At 32.4% G+C, this 24,461-nt stretch overlaps 5 protein-coding genes across 6 annotated transcripts; 1 reads left to right on the forward strand and 4 right to left on the reverse strand.

Moving 5' to 3' along the window:
* Positions 1-1,295: 1,295 nt before the first annotated feature.
* Positions 1,296-1,907, forward strand: LOC120159765. The gene has a single exon (XM_039170323.1). The coding sequence runs from the start codon at positions 1,296-1,298 to the stop codon at positions 1,905-1,907; it is 612 nt and encodes a 203-aa protein (XP_039026254.1).
* A 2,585-nt stretch (positions 1,908-4,492) lies between these two features.
* Positions 4,493-5,134, reverse strand: LOC120159742 (18.5 kDa class IV heat shock protein-like). Its single transcript, XM_039170307.1, has one exon. It carries the CDS (start codon positions 5,062-5,064, stop codon positions 4,618-4,620), a length of 447 nt encoding a protein of 148 aa, XP_039026238.1. The 5' UTR covers positions 5,065-5,134; the 3' UTR covers positions 4,493-4,617.
* Positions 5,135-10,013: 4,879 nt separating this feature from the next.
* On the reverse strand, positions 10,014-11,593 carry LOC120159741 (WEB family protein At4g27595, chloroplastic-like). The gene is made up of 2 exons (XM_039170306.1): positions 11,500-11,593; positions 10,014-11,292 (listed from the first exon to the last, which is right to left on the reverse strand). Exon 2 carries the CDS (start codon positions 11,275-11,277, stop codon positions 10,051-10,053), a length of 1,227 nt encoding a protein of 408 aa, XP_039026237.1. The 5' UTR covers positions 11,278-11,292; positions 11,500-11,593; the 3' UTR covers positions 10,014-10,050.
* Positions 11,594-13,393: 1,800 nt separating this feature from the next.
* On the reverse strand, positions 13,394-13,954 carry LOC120159745. The gene is made up of 2 exons (XM_039170310.1): positions 13,783-13,954; positions 13,394-13,709 (listed from the first exon to the last, which is right to left on the reverse strand). Exons 1-2 carry the CDS (start codon positions 13,906-13,908, stop codon positions 13,467-13,469), a joined length of 369 nt encoding a protein of 122 aa, XP_039026241.1. The 5' UTR covers positions 13,909-13,954; the 3' UTR covers positions 13,394-13,466.
* A 2,092-nt stretch (positions 13,955-16,046) lies between these two features.
* Positions 16,047-18,170, reverse strand: LOC120159744 (DNA-directed RNA polymerase II subunit 4). Of its 2 annotated transcripts, none has more exons than XM_039170309.1 (7): positions 18,107-18,168; positions 17,957-18,006; positions 17,758-17,866; positions 17,225-17,302; positions 16,892-16,925; positions 16,731-16,799; positions 16,047-16,289 (listed from the first exon to the last, which is right to left on the reverse strand). In XM_039170309.1, exons 2-7 carry the CDS (start codon positions 18,003-18,005, stop codon positions 16,212-16,214), a joined length of 417 nt encoding a protein of 138 aa, XP_039026240.1. In that variant the 5' UTR covers position 18,006; positions 18,107-18,168; the 3' UTR covers positions 16,047-16,211. The 2 variants fall into 2 exon arrangements, with proteins under 2 accessions (XP_039026240.1, XP_039026239.1); XM_039170308.1 differs by having other exon boundaries at positions 16,092-16,289; positions 17,957-18,025; positions 18,105-18,170.
* Positions 18,171-24,461: the final 6,291 nt, after the last annotated feature.

The raw sequence follows: 24,461 nt of genomic DNA on the forward strand, positions 1-24,461 counted from the left end.
GTCGGTATCCGTGGGTTTTTAATAAATGCCTCCAAAATACGATCATTTTCCTAATTAATAAGCATTCTAAAAATTTAAAATTAATATAAATTCATGATAAATTTAAATTAAAAATAATAATAAACATTAACATAAATTTTAAAAAATATTACCATATCACTAAAATGTCTGGAGATATGATATGCATCTAATTGCAGCAGCATTTCGCTTTCCATTATAACTGTAGACAAAAAAAATATAATTAGCACAAATAATAATTAATTAATAAATTTAAATAAATAATAATTATATAAATATTATTTTAATAAAAAAATAAAAATATTATTTTTAAAAATTATTTATAAAAAAATATAACAACTATTTAAAAAAACTAATTTAAAAATAAATTTATTGTCTCTAATAAGAAATTTAAAACTCAATTGAAGGGAAAATTTAAGTTATATTAGAGAAAAAGAGATGTTTTGGTGTGAAGAATGAGGGGGTTGAAGGGGTTTATATAGGGGATGAGAGAGGGAGGAGGGAGGGAGGAGGAGCATGTTAGGTGCGAAAAACGGGTGGGAATTTAATATATTTTAATGAAAAGCGTGCCTTGTAAACGCGTCTTACCCAGTGTCGTCGAACCCCGTGAAAGCGTCTCCCGAAAACGCATCTTACCCGCATGGCATCCCCGTTAGCAGAAACCTCACTAAAACGCGTTACCAGGGACGCGCCTTTGTGCCACATTAGACGAAAGGGTGTTAGTGAAATATTGGTCAAATGGTGTTATTTAGGGTATATTAGTTCATAGGGTGATTTTTAGGGTATATTAGGTTCATAGGGTGATTTTTAGGTCAAAAAGTCACTTTTCTACGACTCAAATCCAGCTTTTAGATTGTGATCTTACTAGTGGAACGGTACATTAAACTTTTGCAAGTGCCATATTAAGATTATCCAGCCATTCCTGATTGGTACGAGGCTTTTATTCTATTCTCAATGTAATATCTACACTATCTCTTGCGATCTCACTTCATTTTCGAATCCCAGACTCCAACATAAAGCAACACTTCAAACTATAAACTAATACTAATAAATTTTGGTGGCTGATTCACTGTCTTCCACTATTCTGCATTTACCAGTCGGTATATTTGAGCTGATCTTGTGTGGATAATATCAATCACCATTCCACTACTCTACTTATCTGTTACTCCTATAAATATACAACCTTGCAGTCCCACATTAACACAACCAAAACCTCAAAATAAAACAGAAGTTCTCCCTTTCTGCAATCAAAAATTAGGAATTTTTCTTTGTCTTCAATGGGAGTGTCTGATCATTTCGTTTCCTCTCTCTGTTGCGAAGTGAGAATCTTGGAAGCCAAAAACATAGAGCTGAAGTCCCATGGTAACCTTTTTGTCAGATACTATCTTCCTGCAGGGAACAACAAGAGAATTCAACTAAACACCAAGCAAATCTCCACTAAGTCATCCCAAATGATCATCTGGAACGAGTCATTCTCTTTGGAATGCTCAGCATCTGAAGCATCAGTTAAGTACCTGAAGCAACAGACTGTAGTTTTTGAGCTCCGAAGGAAGAAGAAACTGGGGAAGTCTGGGGTTTTGGGTAGAGCTGAAATTCCATGGAAAGCTGTTTTTGAATCACCGAACATGGAGATTGATGAATATTGGCTTGCCATGGTTTCGATGAATGATGAGGTTCTTGAAACTGGTCTCAAGCCTCCTTCAATACGTTTATCAATGAAACTGGTTCAAGGTCCAACGATGGTGGAGATGGAGAAGCAGAACAAGAGAAAACAAAGGTTGAAGAAGCATTGGGAAGGGTGTGGGTGCGAAGGCAGTGATGGAGGGTGCAACTGTGCTGCTGAATATGAAATATTTGCACTTGCAGCTGCCATGGAAGGACTACTTTAAAATAGTGGCCAAAGCACTGGGGATATTAGTATTGTTTTTCTTTTTGAATTGTATTTGTTTGTTATTATATTGTTGTTAAGAGATTAAGCCAATTTCTTGAAGGCTTTGAAAAAATTATAAATTTTTGGCTTAATGACTAACTGGGCGCTTAAATAGTTTTTAAAAAGACAATTCAGTCCTTAAATTTCTATATCCAATTAAGCCTTTAAACTCAAAAAATTAATTATTGTAATCTTTTGACCAATAAAAGTCGTCATTGATTGCTATAATGCGAACGTAATAATCCACATGTGAATAATGATGTTTCATAATGGTTTAATTTGATTCTTTTAGAATGTTTAAGGTCTTAATTGATTAATTTAAAAAGTTTGATGAATTGTCTAATCATTAAAAAATTTAAAATTTAAAATATTATTATAATCTTAAGAAATCATATTTTTTTAATATTCGAATGTATCTCATCATTCTTAGATTACTATTATTTCTTGAACATATTTTAAGTTGAACCATATAGTTTCTTTTGTTTCCCATCAGTCTTATTTTAGTCATTAATTTTAACAAATAACGATTTAATCACTTGTGCTATCTATATATCTTATTTTGATCATAAATCGTTAACCCAGTTTGTTTGATGCCGTGATAAATTAATACTAATAAAAAAACCTTCAAATTTAACCTCTAATTTTTTTTTATAAAAAAAAAATCAGTCTCTCTCTTTTTTTATTTAAAAACCCTCATTATTACAAAAAATATCTTATTTAACAGCTAGACATCATCTTTGCTACCGCCACCACAAGTCCTTTGTCCAAACCCCAATGCCTTTGCATCCTCAATTCCTCACCATTCGTAAATGGTTACTGACAAAGCAACAAAATTTCATTTCTAATTCAATTAGAGCGTGTATGAGTTTACAAGGTAGAGCTTGTGAGCGGACATGTAGTCGATTAAGGGGGTTGGATGTTCGATTGAGTAACGCTAGAGTGCATAGGGCTGTCAAGGCTTAGGCGAGGGCCTAAGATCACAGTATTACATCGTAATGTTTTTTAAGATTATCATGACATTGTAAATTGTATATGTATCAATAAAATATAATTATTTTTTTTAAATCACATCATAACATCTATAACAGCTCCAACAATGACATTGCAGTTGCAACTGTAACTGTAACGGTAATCACAACTGCAATTTAGTATTATTCCTAGGGTTCCAATAGCGAGTGTTGTTCGAAGGGACGAGGGTAGGGGTGTAAATGAACATAACATTTGGTGAATTGTTCCGAAATTGTTCGTATAAAATTAATTTATGTTCGTTTGTTAAGATAAATAAACGAGTATGAACAAAAAAATTATGTTCATTTAATAAACGAACGAACACGAACTAAGGTGTGTTCAGTTTGTTTATGTTCACGAACAAGCTCGTTTATGTTCACGAACAAGCTCGTTTATGAGCTCATTTATTTATGTTCATGAACAAGTTCGTTTACCCTATTTTCTTTTCCTTTTTTTTTACATTTTAAATATGGGTGAAGGTAGTGACTAAATTGAACACATAATTAAAATTTAAATTTAAATTGTGAATTTCAAAGAGAGATTAAGAACTAGTGGTGTAATTTAACCATTTTTTAGCTTGAAAGGGTAAAACTTAAGATCATACAAACAAACGATATGAACACTACTCAAATGCTAAATGAACACGTTCGTGAACATATAAATGAATAAATTTGTAAACATATAAACGAACACGTTCACGAATATTAGACGAATATGTTTGTGAACGATAAATAAATACACGAACACGAACATCTTCAAAAATAAATAAAAGAACACAAACACGAATCAAACGTGAATACTTAAAAAAAACAAACGAACACGAACATAATCTTATTCGTTCATTCTCGGTTCATTTATACCCCTAAGTGGGGGTTACAACTAGGGCATCCTATACTGGTGGTTTTAGCGAAGTGGTAACCAGTAGTTTGGACGAGAACAAATGTCGAAGAGTCTAAGATACCTGATGGAGTTGATGAGTATTATAGTTGCAGGAAAGTGAGGTTTGACCAACGAAGGCTATGGTTTGAGATATTTTTAACGGACAATGAGGGTAATCGATCGAATTCAGGAAATGAACGTAACAATATGAGGTTGAAAAACAAAAGGCGAGAGCGCCAGCGCGAAAACCACAAAGGGGATAGGTTTTCTTTCTTTCATTTTTTTTATTTGCAAAATATAGAAGAAAGGCAATGACTAACGGCAACGATGACAACAAACTCAAGATTAAGGTTTGGGTTAGAGAATAGACTTTTGAGGGAGTGTGAAAAAAATTAATTTCCGAAGATACATCGGTTCCAACTCTTGGCTCAGACTATTAAGACAAACACAACAAGGTAGATCTAGAATCGAATGGTGGCTAACTGATAATTAACTACCAAATGTGGGCGACAGTTGGATTTAGGCATTCATGTCTACGTAATGAAAAGCGGTGGGTTTTGGCATTCATAGCCGATTACATCCTTAAAGCCGCAATCTTGTGTTCTTACATCCAAATCCCTTGAATGTATCTCTGCTTTAATTCTGTTCCTAAATTCTGAAACATAAAGCGCCCACTTTTATTACTACTCAAACACTGTTTCAGTACAAGAAACCAAGTAAACTTCTGCAGCTTTCGACACACAAAGAACAACAAACAACCATAAAAACAAGAGACTAAAACATTATTCAGTGATTTCGACGACCCTAACATTTGGCCTCTGTGCAGCTTCAACATCTTTCCCTATAGTGACAACGAGCATCCCGTTCTCCATAAAACCCTGAATCTCATCCGTCCTCGCATTATCAGGCAGCTTGAACCTGCTCATGAAGTTCCCATCCTCGGTGCTTATCTGAAGCATCCTATCATCATCGATGAAAACTATGATTTCATCTCTGCTTACCCCTGGAAGGTAGACTTTGTAAACATGGGCCCTTGGGGTTTCCACACAGTTGAGTTGAATCCCAACGTATGGGAAAATCTCGGAGAAACCGGTGGAAAGAAATGAAGGGAAAGGGAAACCATGGGAGAATGGGTTTAATACATCGAAGTCGTTGAATAGTTCCCATAAGTCTAGGGAGAATGGATCACTGAACCTGCCTTGCTGGCCATTGTTTGGGACAATTGACATGGTTCCGGTGGGTTAATTGGGTGTGGTGGAGGAGAGGAGAGTGTTGAATGGTTGGAGATTCTGAGGAAGAAACAGAGGGAAAAGTAAAGTTTTATGCACCAGAAATGTCCATGACCGACATTTCCTCTTGTTTGGGACTTTCTAGAATATATGTGGGATTGACACTTTGAGCCTTGAACTGAGGTTAAGCCCACTCTACACCCCTTTTTCATATGCGTTTGAATTAATTTTCTTCTTTTTTGACCAAATCTTCATTGCTTATGATTTTGATCATATTTTGCAAAGCTTTGTATATGGATGTAAATTATCAGAACGTTTGACGAATTATTTGTATTTTTTATAAATTATTTGTATAGTATTCATTTATTAAGTTAAATAAACGATTATGAACAAATTTTTTATGTTCATTTAATAAACAAATGAACATAGATAAATGTTTGTTTGATTCATTTATGTTCACGAATTAGTTCTTCTATTGGCTTGTATAAGCCCATTTATCGACTCATTTATAAGATCATTTTTTGACTTGTTTATAAGTTTATTTACTTGATTCTTCTTTTTCTTTTTTTATATTTTAAATATTAGAGAAGATGTTGATTAAATTGAATATAAAGTGAACTTTAGAGTTTAAATTGTGAAACCTAAAGAAATTGAGGACGAGTGACATAATTTCAACATTTCTTTTGGCTCTCAAATAAAAAGGTAAAAAAGAAAGTGTTGGTTGTTATTAAACATACATGTCTACGAACCATTAAATAAACGAATATGAATATCTTTTAAAATAAATAACCATTTAAGCTGAATTCATTTACACCCCTGGCCTAGCTTTGTATTATTTTCTTCTTATTTTGACCGAATCTTAATTTTCCTTTTCGTATTTGTTTAACACGTCATGCCCTTCAAAATTACCATATCCAGTTTAAACAAAAAAAAAATCAATCTCCATAATTGTGAAAGAATTACTGAATCACTGGTAATATTTACCGTGGACTATTGACATTTAGAAGCTAAACATTAAGCAGCTGTTCTCAAAACGTACAAACTCTGAAGAAAGTACTCAACATGGAAATCTAAGAAAAATCTGAACTTACCCACATCCAAACCTGGTAACGTAGACTGAACCTATCAATAGTTTGTCTTAACTCTCAGTGTGAGATAAATCAATATCAATGTCCCAAACTTGACCTGAACCAAAGAAAGAATCAATGTCGTTGCTCAAACTGTATCAATCAGGCTTGATTACGCTTTTTTAACTAGTAAAAATGAGCTTGATTCTCATGCTCGACTTCTAACTCGATTTCTTATAATTGAGTAGTTGAGCTTGAGTTAGATCTTCCTAACATGTTTTTCAACTCTAATAGCAATCGATGTGAACAGATTACCATGAGCACCTCTGTTATCTGCTAGTTATTGTAATTCTCGTTGAAAAGAGAAAGTTTAAATGTCAAACCACAACATTTAATGATGTGCATGAAACATTAGAAACATTAACTGTTTTATAACAGCTTGGTTAACATGATATTCCATGCTTTTGGATGTTCTGTTGTTTCTTGTGTAAAAGAAACTAGCAACTCTTACGCAAAATAAAGCAATCACAGACCACATCAAGGAAATGGGAAATGATTCCATCGATTAAGAGGACGATAGGGAGTAGGGACACTGGTGTTCCAAATAGGTATTAGAATATGCTTAAAGACCTGCAAATCAACACTCTAACCTATATTGAAGCTTGATTGTCTCTGCAGCACCTTCTGCAAACGCTGTTTCATTGAGATATACCATTAGTATCAAGAGTGAAATAGAAAAAGAAGTACCAAGACCCAAGGAAAACAATCAATGCTTTGATGACTAATAATTAAATTTTGTATATTCCATACAACATGTATGATGTGTTCTTCACTGAATATGCCCTCTAAAAAGGAGAAGTTTGCTTTAAAACTCGAGCCATAAAGATAGAAATGCCAAACTTACCAGCAGACAATTAATACCATATGAATCATGAATATCCTTACCAAGAGAACAATGCTGGTTGGTCTCATCAAAGCTTGTCTTAATCAACTCAAAACACTAAATGTTAATGGAGAGAGCAATGAAAGATAAACTAGATCATAAGAGCCACTGCCCTAGTAAAAGAAGTAAAAAAGAAACAAGAAACTAAAGAAAATGCTTATATCATTCCCATCCCAATCAAAAGAAAAGAGAATGCAAGAATTGAGGGCAAACTACATTGCTACCAAACAAGATTCTTCCTCACATTTATTGAAGCTACGCATCTAGCGAAGATTCTTTATGCTAAAAAAGAAGCAAATGAACTTCGGCAAAAGTTCTCATATAATGCTACAGGGGATTTTTAATTCCCAAATTAAAGTGCTCATCCGATTAATTCCTCAAATGGGGTGTTTTCTACAGTAAATTTGGGATCTCTCGGCGTCTTTAGGGTTAACCAATTTTTTTGTGGGATCTCCCGGCGTCTTCAGGGTGTTGGATTATTTGTGTTTTCTATGGTAGATTTAGGATTTCTCGGCGTCTTCAGGGTGAACTAGATTTTTTTTACTCTTTGCTTGGATCTCTAGGCGTCTTTAGTTGAAATCCATGAAAAAATTTGGCCTTTTTACACAAATATCACCTTAACATAAATTAATTACTTGTTAGGCACTGTTTAAGAATATTTTATAGATCAAGCAAATTTTTAAATACTTTCTATAAAATTAATCATATTTTGTTAGTATTTTATTTAATTATTGTATTATTTAATTTTTTATTATTATTTTATTTAATTATTTTATTTTTTTGCAGTTATAAAATGGAAAGTGGTCCTTGAGTAATTATATTCGGATTTCTCGGCTTTTAAACTTCTCTCTCGGCTATAAATACGCTCTCAACACGTGAATATCTATACTGAAGCGACGACATTCTTCTAGTTTAGTGGATTGATGTGAATGTTTACAGGTTGAGAGCGTATTTACAGCCAAGAGAAAAGTTTAAAAGCCGAGAAATACGAATATAATTATTCAAGGACCACTTTCCAATTTATAACTGTAAAAAAATAAAATAATTAAATAAAATAATAAAAATTAAATAATAAAATAATTAATACAAAATATGATTAAATTTATAGAAAGTATTTAAAAATTTGTTAAATCCGTAAAATATTCTTAAACAGTGCTTAACAAGTAATTAATTTATGTTAAGGTGATATTTGTGTAAAAAAACCAAATTTTTTAATGAATTCCACTAAAGACGCCTAGAAATCCCAATAAATAATCCAAAAATCTGATTAACCTTGAAGACACCGAGAGATCCCAAATTTACTGTAGAAAACACCCCATTTAAAAAAATTAATCGGATGAACACTTTAGTTTGGGAATTAAAAATTCCCTGTAGCATTATATGGGAACTTTTGCCAATGAACTTCCTTTATACATAGCCCAAAATTAGAAGCAAATTTTCCAGAAACAGTTGATAGTACCAACTCACCTATTTCTTTATTGCTACCTACCCGTTGAAATCTTTGAATTTTTTTTATTGTGATTTTCCAAGATAAGTTTGTTCTTGTCATAAAAACTATGTGAAGGGTATTGAAGTTAATCTATTTCTTAAGATCACTATCTCTTCATGAATGAATATTTGGTTAATCTATTAAGTATTTATAATTTTACGTACCCTCATCAAATTATGATTACAACTTACGTATCTATACTTTAATCCCGAAATACTTTAATACGTATAACATATGCGTCATAATTGGTCATTTAATTTCATGTCATACTTTATATAATATTGTACATTATACATAGGTGCCCACAATTATAAATTTTAATCCAACAACAGTCTCATTTTCATAACATAAAGAGAAAAGAACTTAAGAGCCACATAATCCAAAGGGAGATAAAAACTCACTTTCTCCATTGATATAGCGGCCATTGCAGAGAAGAGAGAGAAAGAACAAAACAATAAAGATTTTTTTTACAGAAAATTTCAAAATATGCATTTATTTATTTCAAATGCCACTCTTGCTCTGAGTTTATAAATCTGGTACTTCCACGATGAAAGAATTGATTAAGTGTGATGAAAGAAGAGGCAAATATACTTATATCTATTCTTCTTCTTTTCTGTCTATATATCATTGGATAAAAAACATTACTATTTCCTGCCATGATAAATAATTATTTGCATAATATATTACATTATGCATGGATTTAAAATAATTAATTTTCATAACTTTCTATGTCTCTTTTCATTACCTACGTTTTAATTTATTTTTAACTTTTAATTTTGAGAATTATGATATATTTAATAATGAAAAAACAATTTTGTATTTACAATAATGAATAGAGTACTATATTAAATATATAATATGTATCAACCAATATGAAATTATAATATATTTTTTAATATTAAATAGAATAAACACATGAATTGCACGAGACAAAAAAACTAGTTAAATATATAATATCAATGAATCAAATAAGAAAAAAAATATTAAGAACTCATGGTAAACTTTTAGACCAATGCATCCAGATTCATAGTAAAATAATTAATAGTTGATATAAGAACCACGCACTATAAGATAAAACCGTTAATTTAATATTTTTATAACATTTTCATTAAAAACTTATTTGAGTTTTTTTAAAAACCAAGATTAAATCTAATTCAAAATAAAAAATAGGAATTAATTTTTAAAAATATTCATATTGAGACTATATTTATCATTTTAATTAAAAATAACAAAAAAAATTCTTATATGTTTAAATTAGATGGATTCCTACTGCTACAGTATATGGAATTTCAGCTAACATTATCACTTTCATCTTCTGAACCTTTCTGTTTCTACGGAAACTTTAGAACCTTGAGTCGTACTATTGGTTAATTTTTTTTTGTTTTTTTCGATAATCCAGGTTCAAACAGCGCAGTCTGTACGAGTACGCGAGTTTAGATAAAAAAATTGTTTTTTTTTTTTTACCATTTTCATGATCAACGGACATTTCAAACTCCTTTGTTGCCTAATTCGCAAAACATCTTCAACTCCTTAATGATATCACAAGCAGCCGCTTCTTTAATCTTAAGGGTCTCGTTCTCTTGGGAAAGGAAATCCAAAGCTTCATCCTTTTCGGCAATGGCGTCCTTGAGCTGCGAATTCTCTGCTCGAGCTATGTTTGATGCTTCTTTGGCTACGTTAGCTTCGTTTATTGCCTGTTTCATGATATCCCGAAGCTTCTGGTTCTTTTCCTTGGCCTTCTTGTTCAAGTTTTCGGCCTCTTGAAGTGATTCGAGCAGCGATCGGCATGCTTGCCGTGCAGCATTCCGTTCATCTTCGGCTTTTCGAATGCAATCCACGAATCCGATCTCTCTTATGTTCCATGCCGTAAGCGATTCTTCAGCTTCGATTCTTAATCTCTCCGATGTGTTTTTATATCGATCCGCTTCTTTCTTTGCTTCTTTGTACTTTCCTTCCAACTTTCTCAGCTTCATCTTCAGATTTTCTAGGTACCATTTCGTTTTCTTGAGCTCGATTTTTGTTGATGAGAGTTTGTTCTTGGTTTCGTTTGTTTCTGTTATCACTTCTTTCAATGCCAAGGCTAAATCATCCATGGCTTTCTTGTTGTTTTCTTCTACATCGGTAATGGATTTCAGTTCATGATTTAGATAGCTGGCTTCCTCAGCTAGATTCTTGGCTTTCAAAGAAGAAGCTTGTTCATTTTCTTGAGCACGAGATAATTTCTCTTTCGTGGATTGAAGCTCGGATTCGAGTCTTCTTAATTTGTCATCTGCCATGAAAGCTTGAAACGAAACCTCCGATGATGAACTGTCGCCATTCTGCAGAATTTCCAGGAGAGACTTGATTTGGTTCTTGGATTCCTCGAGTGAAATCTTTGCTTGCTCGAACTCTTTCGATTGAGCCATGAATGCATCGTGTATCTTCTTTTCCGATTCTTTTCTTTCCTTGATTTGTTCGTAAAGTTCATTGATTCTCTCTTTATCTTCGGATAATAAACCAATTGCTTCGTACTCCAAGGATTTCACCATATGCAATCCATCTTTAAACTTATGAAACGAAGCTTCTTTCTCTGATAACTTCGTCTCCAATTCTTCAGCTTTTCCGAGCTCAATTTTCAAGGATTGGATGTCCTTTTCCTTCTTCTTCAATTCCTCAATTGCAACAGCTAACGAGTTCTTCGTTGACGCCATTGCAGCAGGCGATTGCTCCTTCATTCCTGCTGACAGTCCCTGAAATCCCAAAAGAAATCAATTTTTTACCAGGAAAAAAATTTGTAACAATTCGGAAAATAAAAATCATAAACAGATAAACCAGGCTCCACCCAAAAAATCTATGTTATTAATAAATATACCACTTCCTCAAAAAAAATTTAAATCCGTCACTGATTTCGAACTGTGTTCAACAACAAGAAAAGAGAAAAGGGGACATCGATGTACCTTGATAGGCCTGGGAATAAGGTTTCCACGAAATACAGAGAATTGTGATTGAGGGAAAGAGACAGGCCTGAAAGAAATCCAATGGGAAATGGTGCTAAAAATAACCAACGTTTGGTGATTGACTTTTCATATCTACTCCATTTTTTGTTCTAGTTTATACCACCCAAAAAAATCATGGTTAGTATAAGATTTTTATATTGAGTTTTAACTCATATTAGTAAAATTTTGTTTTTTTAGATACCCAATAATAATAATATATCACTATGTAGTTTTTAGAGTATCATAAACAATATAATTAATTAATAAACACGAACTAAATTCAAGTATCAAATAACATATCAATCTTTTATGTTTATATAGAATTTGATATATTAATATTCAGATTACTTAAAGTTTTGCATATTCATATATTACAATTAAAGAGTCCATTGAACGATTACGACGGCCACCAACTGTCGACTTTGGATTAGGTGTGTTAATTTTTGTGTTTCGGTTGTTAAAAATTAGTTATGCCTAAACGCAGCACTAAACAAGTTGCGACATACTTTTAACAGATTAATATCACTTATTCAAAATCATTTTAATATTTAATTATATATTTAATTTAAACTCAACGAGTAGTCCCTGTAGTTATAGGGAGCGTTATTCATTTTAAAGATCTTAAGTCCGAGTAGTTATATCTATATGATGTGTGTATTGTCAATAATTAAGAAAAATTCTAGGCAACTACTACAATGTAATCGTCCCAGGCTATTTCAATATTTTTATATGTTTAATTTTTTTTTATGCAAAGAGAAGTTAGGATATTGCTTATAATCATTGACGCAAGAAACTAGTCACTTAAGGTCATATAAGGAAAATGTTAAAAACTCATCCAAAAAACTCGTACAAAATATAGATACTAACAGATCTAACTGCATCGATAAATGAACCACAAAAGAGAATCAAACTACTGAAAGACCACTGATAATTGAAAATCAAAGTTGAGCGTCATGAGAAAACTATATTCGAATGCAAAACGCATATCCAAATGTAATATGAAGTCCAAAGCAGAGAAGATAAATAGGATAACAAATAAGCGTCATCTTGATCAGTCGAGACAACTCCAAATTCAACCATGAGAAAATTAAACGAAGAGAACGATCACACAACCGATAAAAAAGATTAAAAATATGTCAAAAGACACAAGAAAGTGTTTCATAAAGACAAAGTTATAAGAAACTAGAAAACACAAAGGGAGAATATAAAAATTATTAACAACACACACGCACCTTGCAAATATAACTACTCAAACCAAAAATCTTAAGAGATAATATTACTCTCTTCAACCACTAAGGTTAATAAGTTATTTATAACATTATTTGTTTTTTTTTAAAACTGAAGTGATTATGAAGTAGTATTTGTTCTAAAGATTCTAAAATATTTAACAATAAACACTCAAACACCTCTACAAGCGTTGATATTTAAACTCGAAACCTTTAAGAATAACAATAATCTCTTTAATTATTGAGGTAGATTAGTTTAATTTATCAGTAAACGTGATGTGTCATATTTATTTTCTCCATACATTTCATCGTTTAATAATTTAGATTAAACAGTTTATATATGATAGTATTATAAGATAAATTAAAATAAAAATATAAAATCTAGAATGGTTTTATAATTCCTTCTCGTAAACCCATATTCCAATCAAAGAAAATGGGAGATCATGTGACATGTGGAGTTGTCAGTTTTGGAACATGAAAACTGGAAAGATTTTGGTACAATGAATATGAAAAAGGATTTGCTTACTCTGGCTCTAATTATACCCATCGATCAAAGATTCAATAGGATATCAATCTCAGATCACAATTACGTAACGATCACAATTCATTTCCAAGATTTGGGAGGCCCAATTATTTAATGTACATATATAAAATCCTTATAGTAGATTTATACAATTCATATAGATAGTAGACGTGAATCCTTCAGCCTCTCCTTGTGTTAAAAAAGTTATTGAAAGATGTTTGAGAAGCCATTGTTGTAGTTTGATGAAGCTTCCTGTTGGACTTGGAGCTCAATGAAGAACTGCATCTTCCTCCCCCATGCTTCCTCTTTGGCTGCTGTGATGATTTCGGGATAAAAACTCCAGTACCTTTGCTTTCTCTTCTAAACATTTGTTCTTGCAGAAATGGAGATTGTGCTGTTGGGTGATTTGCACCAGTGAAACTCTGAAAAAAACAGTTGTTTTAAGAGAAAATGTTGTGATTTTCTGAGCATGAAAAGCATATAAAAAAGGCAAACCTGGATAGAAACTGAAGGATATCTGATAAGAGGTTCATCATTATCATCGTCCATGATAAGTAAAGAGATTTGCTTGCTTAAATCTGCAAAAAACAGATCATCTTCAAGCTCCGTGGCCATTTCCATGTCTTGTTTAAAACTACTGAGAGTGTGGGATTTTGGCAAGAATGCAGATGTTGATTGAGGAACCTCTCTTGGTTCATGGGGTTATATAAATATAGAAAAAGTAGGAAGAAAAGGGGCTGATTTTAATTGTAAAGGTGAATGCATCTATGCATGTCATAAAAGGGGGGGGGGGGTTTCTGAATGACAGTTGGCCAATCTGGTAATGAGTAATTCATGTGGCCCCACAACAAGCATGTTGTGTTATGAAGCTATCCGGAAGGAACTTATTTTTGGTGCTAATCTAAACCATTGGAGGACTGTGGATTGGAGTGTAAATCAGTCGGGTTGAGTTTGAAGATTGTTAAATTTGAAATTGAAAAGGGAAGTTTGGCTAGATTTAAAAATTTACGAGTCTAAAATTTTAAAATTAAATTCGAAATAAAAAATTAAAGTTCGACTTTGGTTCGATAAAACTTATACTCAAAATATTTTCATACTTAACTCGGACCTGAATATTAAGTACTCGAGCTCAAATCATTAATAATACACACACCATGCATATGTTCGAACCTAAGACCTAACATTTATCATCATTATGATACGGTAAAACATAAATTTAATATAATTATATAATATTTTTATTAGTTTCAAGAGATTATAAGATAGTTTCTATTCATAATCTTACAAGTTTATTAAAAACACAAATACCTTACATATGTAGTTTTGATATAAGACTTCAAAAGAAAATAACATTTTTTTTAACCATTTAGATCTTTAAGTTCGACTATATAAACTTTTAGATGAATGAAAAGAATAGAGGGAGAATTTAAGTGAAAAATCTAAGATCTAATCTCACGGTCAAGTAAAATCAACTCATGGATCTAACTAATCGTTGGACCCGTGAACAAATCTAAACAAAGAAAAGTTTATGGATTTATGTATAAAATAAGGTCTCTCTAATTATATTTAAAGAATGAGTTAATTGCATCACAAGTCCTTCAATTATCATTGTCATTCTAAATTAATCTATAAACTTTTAAGCATTTCAATTTCACCCCTAAACTATGACTGTCATTTTAAATTTGTCCTCAAAGTTTTGAAAATTTCATTTCCATCCCCACACTATAATCCTCATTCTAAATTGCTCCCTAAATTTTTTTAACATTTCAAGTTTATCCCATATTATATTATACATATATACTAATCACATCCTAGTTAATAAAATCATTAGGCAAAGTTATATTATTATATGTTTGAAAAAAATTAGGTTAAACTATGGTTGAAACTGATTACATATTTGGATGAATTTGGGAATGAAATTAGAATAAAGTTTAGGAACCAATCGTCCACTAAAAATTTAAAAGTACCATATATTTTAGATTTTTCTATGTATTTTTTATTAAAAATCTATTTTCGTCCCTTGAAATTTTATATATTCATCCATTTCTAAAATTTTATAAGTTCGTCCCTTAATATAAAATCCAACATCCTTTCCAGATTAGATGTCTAATATTTTTTTTAAATTATTCATTAACATCAAAGTTAAATATCACTCTATTTTCTTAATTTACCAAAAAGAACTTGATAAAATGTAAAAGCGTGGTTGTCTATGTAATAAAATTATTAATTATTAATATATAAAATATAATTGTAAAAATACTAACACTATATGACTATAATATACATACATTGTTGTTTTATTTTATTATAAGCAGGTTGGGCTGTTTGCTGACCCTATGGCGGTGCCAAAAGAATTTGTCAAAGTGAATTTTTTATTATTTATTTTTTGTAGTTTCCGTACCATCAGCAGACACTAATTAATTTGTTATTGGGTTTTCTGCTGCAGACAGATTGTCTTTGGGGCGGTGGATTTTTACGTAATAAAAAAACAAAAATTCTTTTAAAAAAACAAATAATTTTATTTAATAAACAACATAGTCCAAAAGAGTAGGATTTACCCTTGAACAATATTACCATGGCAAATAGTTTCAGATTAGCAATAATTTGTCTAATCCTTTAGACTGCCTTTATAATGATAATAATAATAAATGCAATTGTTGCATTTGATGAATAATTACATTATGGTAATAACCTTAAAAAACATCCTTAACAGATCAGTATAAAATCAATGAATTTCGCCAGGATGCATTGATAAAGCCTTATCTAGGCATGCAGATTTGCAATGCCTTACTGAGAAAATAGCAGAACATAAACCATTCGACAAACTTAGATAAAAATGTAATGGTCCCAACAGAGATTTTTACAAGAGGCAGCGCCATTTGACATTCTATTGATTGCTTAGATAACCAGAACTTTAGTTGCCACTATTCAAACTTCTTGATAAGGGACAGGTCATTTAACATTCTCTCGATGGCATCGTCGTCATGAGCACGTCCTTTAGTCTGCATTTCAAAGACAATTTGTTGCTACAAGTTCGAGAAAATTTAACAATTCAATCTTAATTATTCATAAGTTCTAGCTAAAAACAGTAATAAGAGACCATATAAATTCTAGAAATCAAATTGGCCTCAAAATCACTAGAGGGGTGGGATAGCATCTGATGAGACATTGCCCTTGTTTTCATGGTCGAGAGAGAGTGGGGCCATCAAAACCCCTCTACGTACATACTAGACAATGCATGAGAAAAGGATGAACATTATATTTAAATCTAAACACCATCCTATTAGTCTCATGTTTTGTTGTATATAAGGGTAGGTAGAGAAAAATTTCTCAACATAAATGCAAGTGAAGGATGAACAATCAATTACTATTCAAACAATGAGAAAGAAAAATGGGCATAAAAGTTGTATAATTGCATAAGGAGTGTGCTTAGCATTTCATACCTTGATGGAAGGCACCATAGCAATCGCTTCCTCCACAGTCTCAGGACACAAGTTGCCAAGAACGCAAAGCTGCATAAGTAGAGTACAATATGAAGAACTTTTCTACATTGTCGTTAACATCATAATTTTAAGTTTACTGTTTTCCAAATATAGATCCTCACCTCGAATTCAGCTAACTGATATCTACTCAGAATTCTGAATTTCAGTTAAAGTTCACAATAGAGAAGTTACATATCCTAAGTATAGCAACAGATCAAGTGCACGCATTATCAAGTATCAACAATGTCATGAGAGGAAATATTAGTTGTAGATAAAACAGCACCATCTACTTTTATCCGATTGTAGAAAAGTATTGACAATGTGTCAAGATGTCCTTATACTAAGCAACTGATAGGAGAAGAGGAGCAACCAAAAAGCTTATCCAGACCAGTAAATAAATATGCACATATGCTTATATAAAGTCTATTTAGCAATTCTGGCAATTTAGAGGATACTCTCGAACTTGTCTAACAGCATCTGGATTTTTATAACGGCTAAAGCGTTTGACATACTGCAGCGACTTCTCAAATACTCTGTGAAACAAAGACAAAAGACAATCATTCACCGCATCAAGTGTGAGAGAAAAACTGAAATAAAGGCATGCTAATTTTCTAAACACCATATCCCATAAGAGCATCTCTTTATTCAGCATAAGCCTAAGGTTTATCCTTCACCTTGCACAATCATATATACGGCATATCCAATCGAATTAATCAATCCTATCGTACACACCGAACAAACCCCTCAGGCTAGAAAGTTGATACAACAAAATAAAAAATTCCGGAAACAATGTTACAACAACAAGGCAAACAATAATTCTATTTCCATGGAACATAATTTTCCCCGTGTTGAAAATTTATTTTTAAAGGCGCCTACATTTTCTAAATCATGTCATCAAAATTAAACAGAAACCCTAATAAGCCAATTACACGGATATAATCAAAAGAGAGGAGAAACGAAAAAGGAAAAAATTGCTTATGGAACTCACTGGGAAACATGATTATTAGGATCATCAGACATTTGCTGAAGCTGCTCATACTTATGCTCAAGAATCAAAGCCACTTCACAATTCATCAAACACTTGGCCTTCAAAAATTCTGTCCATAACAAAAGAGAAACAATTAGCTTGTGGGTCTTAATAATTTTATTCGGTTATGTATTGAGAAAAAGGGAAAAGGGCGGATTACCTTCTCCGATTTTGAGCTCGGCAGCGTTCTCTTCCTCTTCGCCGGACATGATTGAGAAAGGAGGGTTTTTTTCTGAAAAATAATTAATATTATAAAACCATAAAAAGAGAAGATCAAACAAATATTTGCATGGATTTTCTTGGCTTCTGACCTGCTTGATTTCGACGAGAGAGGTCGGCGAGGGGTCAGAAACCTAAATTTGGTTTTATGAATCTCAATCTTTCAACTATTTATAGTTGTAATATTTCCTCCTCTTATTAGGATTCATTACTGAATTTTTGGGTAAACTACACGCTTAGTATCCCAACTATTACTTTTGTTCCGTTTTGTTCCCTTACTATTTTCTCAAAATCATTTCTAACATTATGTTTTGGTTTCATTTTAGTCACTCACCGTTAAAAAATTAACCAACTATTGACATGATATTTTTTCAATGATGATGTGTCATTATCCTATGGTGACACATTAACATCACTGTTAATTTTTTAACAATAACTAATCAAATAAAACTAAAACTAAACATTAATGTAAACACCATTTTTTCAATATTATTTTATTATGTGTAAAAAAACAATATTAAAATGTAGTGGTTGAGGTTATTAATACCCCAACCACCCTTGTAAAATCAGAGAGCATTTCCCCGAAAATATGGAATGAAAGACAGTTTGCTTTGACTCTTTTTTCTCTCCAATATTGCTTTTCCTTTTCCTTTCTTTTTTGGCTTTCTCACTTGGTTTTTGCTTCGGTTTCAGGGGTTCACAGGCAGAGGGAGTGGCCACCGTTGAGCGGTGGCCAGCGTGCGAGAGAGATCCTCTCACGGCTAGGAAACTTTGGTTGTTGGTGGCCGGCGTTGGGGGTCGGTTTTACGTTCCTCGACGTTGTAGAGAAAGAATGGGAGAGGAGGATAACGGGAGAGGTTCTTGGCCGTTTAAGCCGTCTTTCGGGCTTCCATTGGTCGTGGTAAAGGTCGCCGTGGTTGTAGGTCAGTCATCGTCCTGGTGGCAGGCGAGTGGGGGCCGGCGTGCGGCGGCCGAAGGGAAGCGTTGAAGCTTTGGAAAGCTTCTGCCTGGTTCACGTAAATGGAGGAGGAAAATATTATGTTTGTATGGAAAATGGTTAAATCACGTATCAGGTCTCCTATTTCTAGGGGTTTTCTGTTTTGTTCATTTATTTCAGGGTCAAATCGCATTCCAGGTCCTCCCTATTTCAGCGTATCTTGCATTTTGGTCACTATCAGAGTAAAAGCATCCTTAAGCCCTCATATTTTAGCTTCTATTGCACTCTGGTAATTTATTTTGTTATTTATTTTGAATATGCATATTGATTTTATTAACTTTCGAATTTAGTCACTGTTTTTTATGTTTATTCATTTTAGTCACTGTTTGGATTTTGTTTTTATTATATTATGATTTGGATGTGATATTTGTAATTTATTTATTTTAGTAACTTTTTTTTATTTCTCATTTGGCATATAATTTGTAATATTCTAATTTAGTCCCGAGTTGTGGTGTAATGTATTATACATTATATTTGGCATGTAAAATTAGTAGTATGTATTTTAAGTGATGCATATGTTTTATATTTTATTATTTATAATTTAGGTGAATGTACAATTTTATTTTTTAAACTTAAGTACTTTATTCTCTTTATTTACATTTGTATTGTTCATTTTAGTATTTATTATTTAACCTTTATTATTTAGAACTTTAATTTTTGTAATGTTCATTTTAATAATTATATTTTGTTTGCTTATTTAACGTAATATTTATGCTTTAAAGTATGCACTTGTTAATTTAGTTCAATTTTATTTCCATCATTGAATAGCATTTAATTTTTATCTTTACTTTAATTTTCATTTATTTGTTCCTAATTAGTATTTTTAATTTATAACTTTTGCCATGAAAATTTGTTTGTGCATATAGATCTAGATATTTGAAATATGTATGAAAGCTTCATAAGCATAACTTAATCGATTTCATAATTGGATTAAGGGTAGTATTTATTTATTTTAAAATATTAAGAAGAGACGGTCTTAAAGTAACTAGATGTCCTATTCTGATATTTTAAAATAAATAAAATCTTTATTTAGAAAAACATAAAACTTTTGAATATGCTTATTTTAGTTTTATTCAATTTGGTTGAATCACATTATTTTAATATTGAGTTCTTGGGAGAAATTATTATATTCTTTTTATTTCAGTTAGAAAGAGAAATATTCGTTCTACAGTATTTTAGGGATTATTTTCTCTTCAATTGGAAATATTAGAATATTTTCTATTTCTCCTTAGAATTTTTCAGTAAATAAAAATTGTATGGTTGAATCTAGAATAATAGGATCATAACTTAAATTTATATTAAAATTCTTAGATTTTCACTATTAGAGACAATTTATAATCGATGGGGTACCAATTATGGGCGTTGTGGGGGTGCTTATCCTTCCCCACACGTAATTGACCCCCGAACCCTTATTATTTCTTAAAAATGAATTTCTGGTTACACGTGGATCAGTGTATCTTTTAAAATGATGTTTTTCTTAAAAATTCTTTTAAAAGAAATTTTTTAGGTATTCGACCTACCTAACCCAAAAGATCGATGGCGACTCTAAAACATTTCAAAACCTTTTCAAAGAAAACCCCAAGTCGTACTAAGTTTTTCCCCGCCAGGTGAAAAACGGTGTCGACAGCTTGGCGACTCTGCTGGGGACGTTGTGGATCAAGCCCTAAATCGATTATATATTGTCTCTATAGTTGTAAATTGAGAATTCGATTTTATTTAATTTACGATTATTTTGATTTCTTTCAATTCTTTTATTATTTTTTTTATCATTGTATATTTAATATTTGTATTTGATTGATTTTCAGATGTTAAAGTCTCAGATTCGCTTTAGTTCATTTTTGTGTGGTTGTTTGTCAAAGGTTTGATAATTTCTCCTCACACACGACACTTGCATTGCATAACATAAGCTATATACCCGAGCTCTTCCTTTTAAGTGGGAGTGAAAGCGACGTCTTCGTGAGAATTTATTCTCCGTGTCAGACCTAGCAATTAGCTTTCGGGGTTCATATGTCCTATGTCTTCGTGAGAATTTATTCTCCGTGTCAGGCATAGGAAAATGTGCCCCCTCGAATTGAACTCGATCTGCTTAAGCCTATAATGGGTGAGGATTGAGGGTCTGGCTCGCCCAAGGGGGCACCAACAAGGACAATTCGAGTACCTTTACTCTTAGAACTGAAACCCTGCATATAATAAACCGTAGAAACCCACCCGATTTAAGACAATACCGAAACTCGTCCATAGGTACCCAAATTAGTGTACGCAAAGGAGAAATGAACTCTAACCTTTGTTTTTTATTTTTATTTATTTATTTTTTATAATTGCATGTGAACTAGAAATTATGCGGTTAGGGTTTTATTTCCCCTTCTGTGTTTTATTCATTGTATTTTATGGTTTATTTACTAGTTGAATTTAATATTTTCATATTTCACTAACATACATTTTCTCTCTTTGATTATTATTTTTACTAACATCTTTTCCTTGTATTGTTTCTTTATTTGTGCATAAACATGTTGTTAATACCCGAGCTATTTATCAAAGTTAGAAGGCTTTTAAAACAACAACGTCACACGAAGGGGTAAATATTTTTATCTACTTTGACATATTGAGACGTTGTGTGTTCTTTGAAAGTTGTTCTAGGATAATTACCTTGGAATTAACACATGTTTCATATATATCATAACATAGAGGGTATTGATTCCGAGTTAATAGTCATAATAGAAGGTTTTCAATACGACAATGTCACTCGAAGAGGTATAATAGAAATGCAAAAATGCATCAATGGTCCAGAAGGGTGTTCCAGGAAACAACTGAAGAGGTACATCAAGCTGGAATACATGAAGCTCAAATGATACAGTAAAATAAGCTTTTCAAGGGTGCTACGATGATGTTGATACAAGTAAAAAATATGATTGAAGTCATCAGGCAACAACGACAGCCAACACGAGACAGTGGATGATGTCAGTCGCATATGGTCGCTCAACAAATGCATTTCTGGAAAAGAAGTCGAAGCGTTGGAATTTTCCATCAAGCCAAGGATAAAAGAAGATTGTTTCCTTGCATTCTCGATCAAAATTGAAGAAGTCGAGCAATATGACGTGATTTGTAGTTTTTATCTGCCTCATTGTATTAAGACATTGTGTGTTCTTTGGAAGTTGTTTTATGACAATTACTTTGGGATCAATTCCTTTGTTGCATTTACATTTTGTATTTTTGCATTCCCATTTTTGTATCTTTTCATTTGCATGTACATCTTCACATATTTACATTAGCATCCATACATCGTACATTGCATGATATATATTGCATATCAACGTTCATTATCACGGATCCTGGGAGTAACTCGTTGTATCTTTTGAGGCAAATTGAAGTCACCCCTTCGTATTTAGAAAATAATTGAGAGCTAAAAGACGTGATGTTAGAGCTTTCTGAAGTTTGAGGCATATCATTGAGATCCGTGGGGCATGGAGAAGCAAGGCCCATATTTTGTTTGACCCAAGGGTATTAACCTTTAACTCGTAATGAGACATTCTGGGGCCAGTTACCAGGAAATTCTTCCACCCATCATGAAACCTTGTTGCCCTGGCCTTGTCCTGTTTGAACGTGTTTTTGTTCTTTCCTTAATATATATTTTTGATAATTGAACTTACGTCATTTTCTAAGGTTATGAGCAATAATAAAGTTTTAATCTTGTAGTTCTTTGAATATCGAATGAATTAAAGGTTCTTTTACTACTTCATTAATTTTAGATCTTTGACAATGGGCAAGATTAGACCTTCCATACCCCATCCAAAGCCGAAATAACCATTGATGAGTTCCTTACCCGAAATAACACACATTTACTCCCAAAAGACCAAACTTTGATATCACTTCCCTTTGAAACAATAAAGTCATGTCCTTATCCCCTGAGGCGCAAAAACTGGTACTTTTACCTTCCCAGACATAAATAATCTTTTCATGACATTACATTTTTCAGAATTACGACTTTAAAGTCACACATTTCCCTTCCTATACACAGAACCACCATTCATTTCCCATTTTCAATAAAATCGGGAGGTATAAAGTACAAGATGTCTGCATATACGAGAACCATTTCTGCAAGAAGAAAGACAAGATGGAGTGTTGCAGATCAAGTTTTTTGAATGAGGATTAGAATAATTGGGGCATACCAGGGGCAAATGGAAGAAGAAAAAAATAAATGGTATCATTGAAATAATTCTATCATGCATTAATTACATTTTTCATGTAAATAAAATTAATCTTGAATACTCGTCCCCCCTGGGGATACCTCGTTTACAAAGACTTCCATGTATGAGATGATGAATGGCTTTGTTTCATTTATCCTTTTATATGTATATATATACCCCTTGTTGTCCCCTTTTGAGCCTATAATATTGTTTCTTCTGATCCAACCCTAACCAAGGATCACCCTCCACATTGGGGGGGTAAAGATGAAGGACATCTGCTCGCATGTGTGAAGATCATCAATCTAGATTTCGCTACAGAGGCGAGTCATAGGAAGAAATAACAAGATATTACAAGGTGGACCAAATACGAAGCGCTCGAAGATCAAATCGAATTGACAACATAGAGAGAAAAAGAAAAGATATATAAAAAAACACAAACAAAGAAAGAGAAAAAAAGAAAGAGAAAAAAAAATAGAAACACATAAAAAATAGAAAAATAGAAAAAAGAAAGAGAAAAAATAGAAGAAAAAGAAAAAAAATATTAAAAAAAAGAAATAGACAGATCCAACACTTCAAGATGGGTGGTTCAAAGATTTAGAATCAATTCGCCAGAAGATTAGAGAACGCCAAAAGAAAATAGAATAAAAGATCGATGAGCAGATTCAAATCAGGCCGAGCAATATTGAAGATTGCAGAACGAATTGATCCTTGGTTCGATAACCCTTAAACACTTGTTTGGGCCTATTTATCATTTTCTTTCATAACCGTGAGCCTTAGCCTACGTTACGTGCCTGAAAAGTCCCTTCTAATCATACATGGATTTTTAAGTGGAGAGACTATCTTCAGATTTCATTCCGCCCCTCAGGGTTAATTTTATTTGTAAAAAAATAGTTTTCTAAAATCTTTAATGCATGATAGGAAAAGAAATAAAAGGAGGGTTCAAGACGTAAAATTTTAGATTACGTCTTGAAACCAAAGGAGAATTCGAGTTGAAAACCTAAAAAGGCGGCTCGAATATGAAGATTGTCAACTACTGCACATAAGACGATCTTATACATCTATTGATAATGCATTGCACAGTCCAAAGACGCGCATGAGGGCTGAGAACCAGTGAACATTTCCATAAGAGAAGCATGACGATTGCTTCATCATATCAATGAACACCAGAATTAAGGAAGCAAGAAGCCAACTTGAAACACATTACCTACCCAAGTCAGCCTAAGCTTTATATCAACATTAATCTTTACCCTTTTCAAATGTATATA

The sequence above is a fragment of the Hibiscus syriacus genome, unplaced genomic scaffold (assembly GCF_006381635.1).
Source record: "Hibiscus syriacus cultivar Baekdansim isolate YM2019G1 unplaced genomic scaffold, ASM638163v2 tig00111372_pilon, whole genome shotgun sequence".
Classification (NCBI taxonomy): Eukaryota; Viridiplantae; Streptophyta; class Magnoliopsida; order Malvales; family Malvaceae; genus Hibiscus; species Hibiscus syriacus.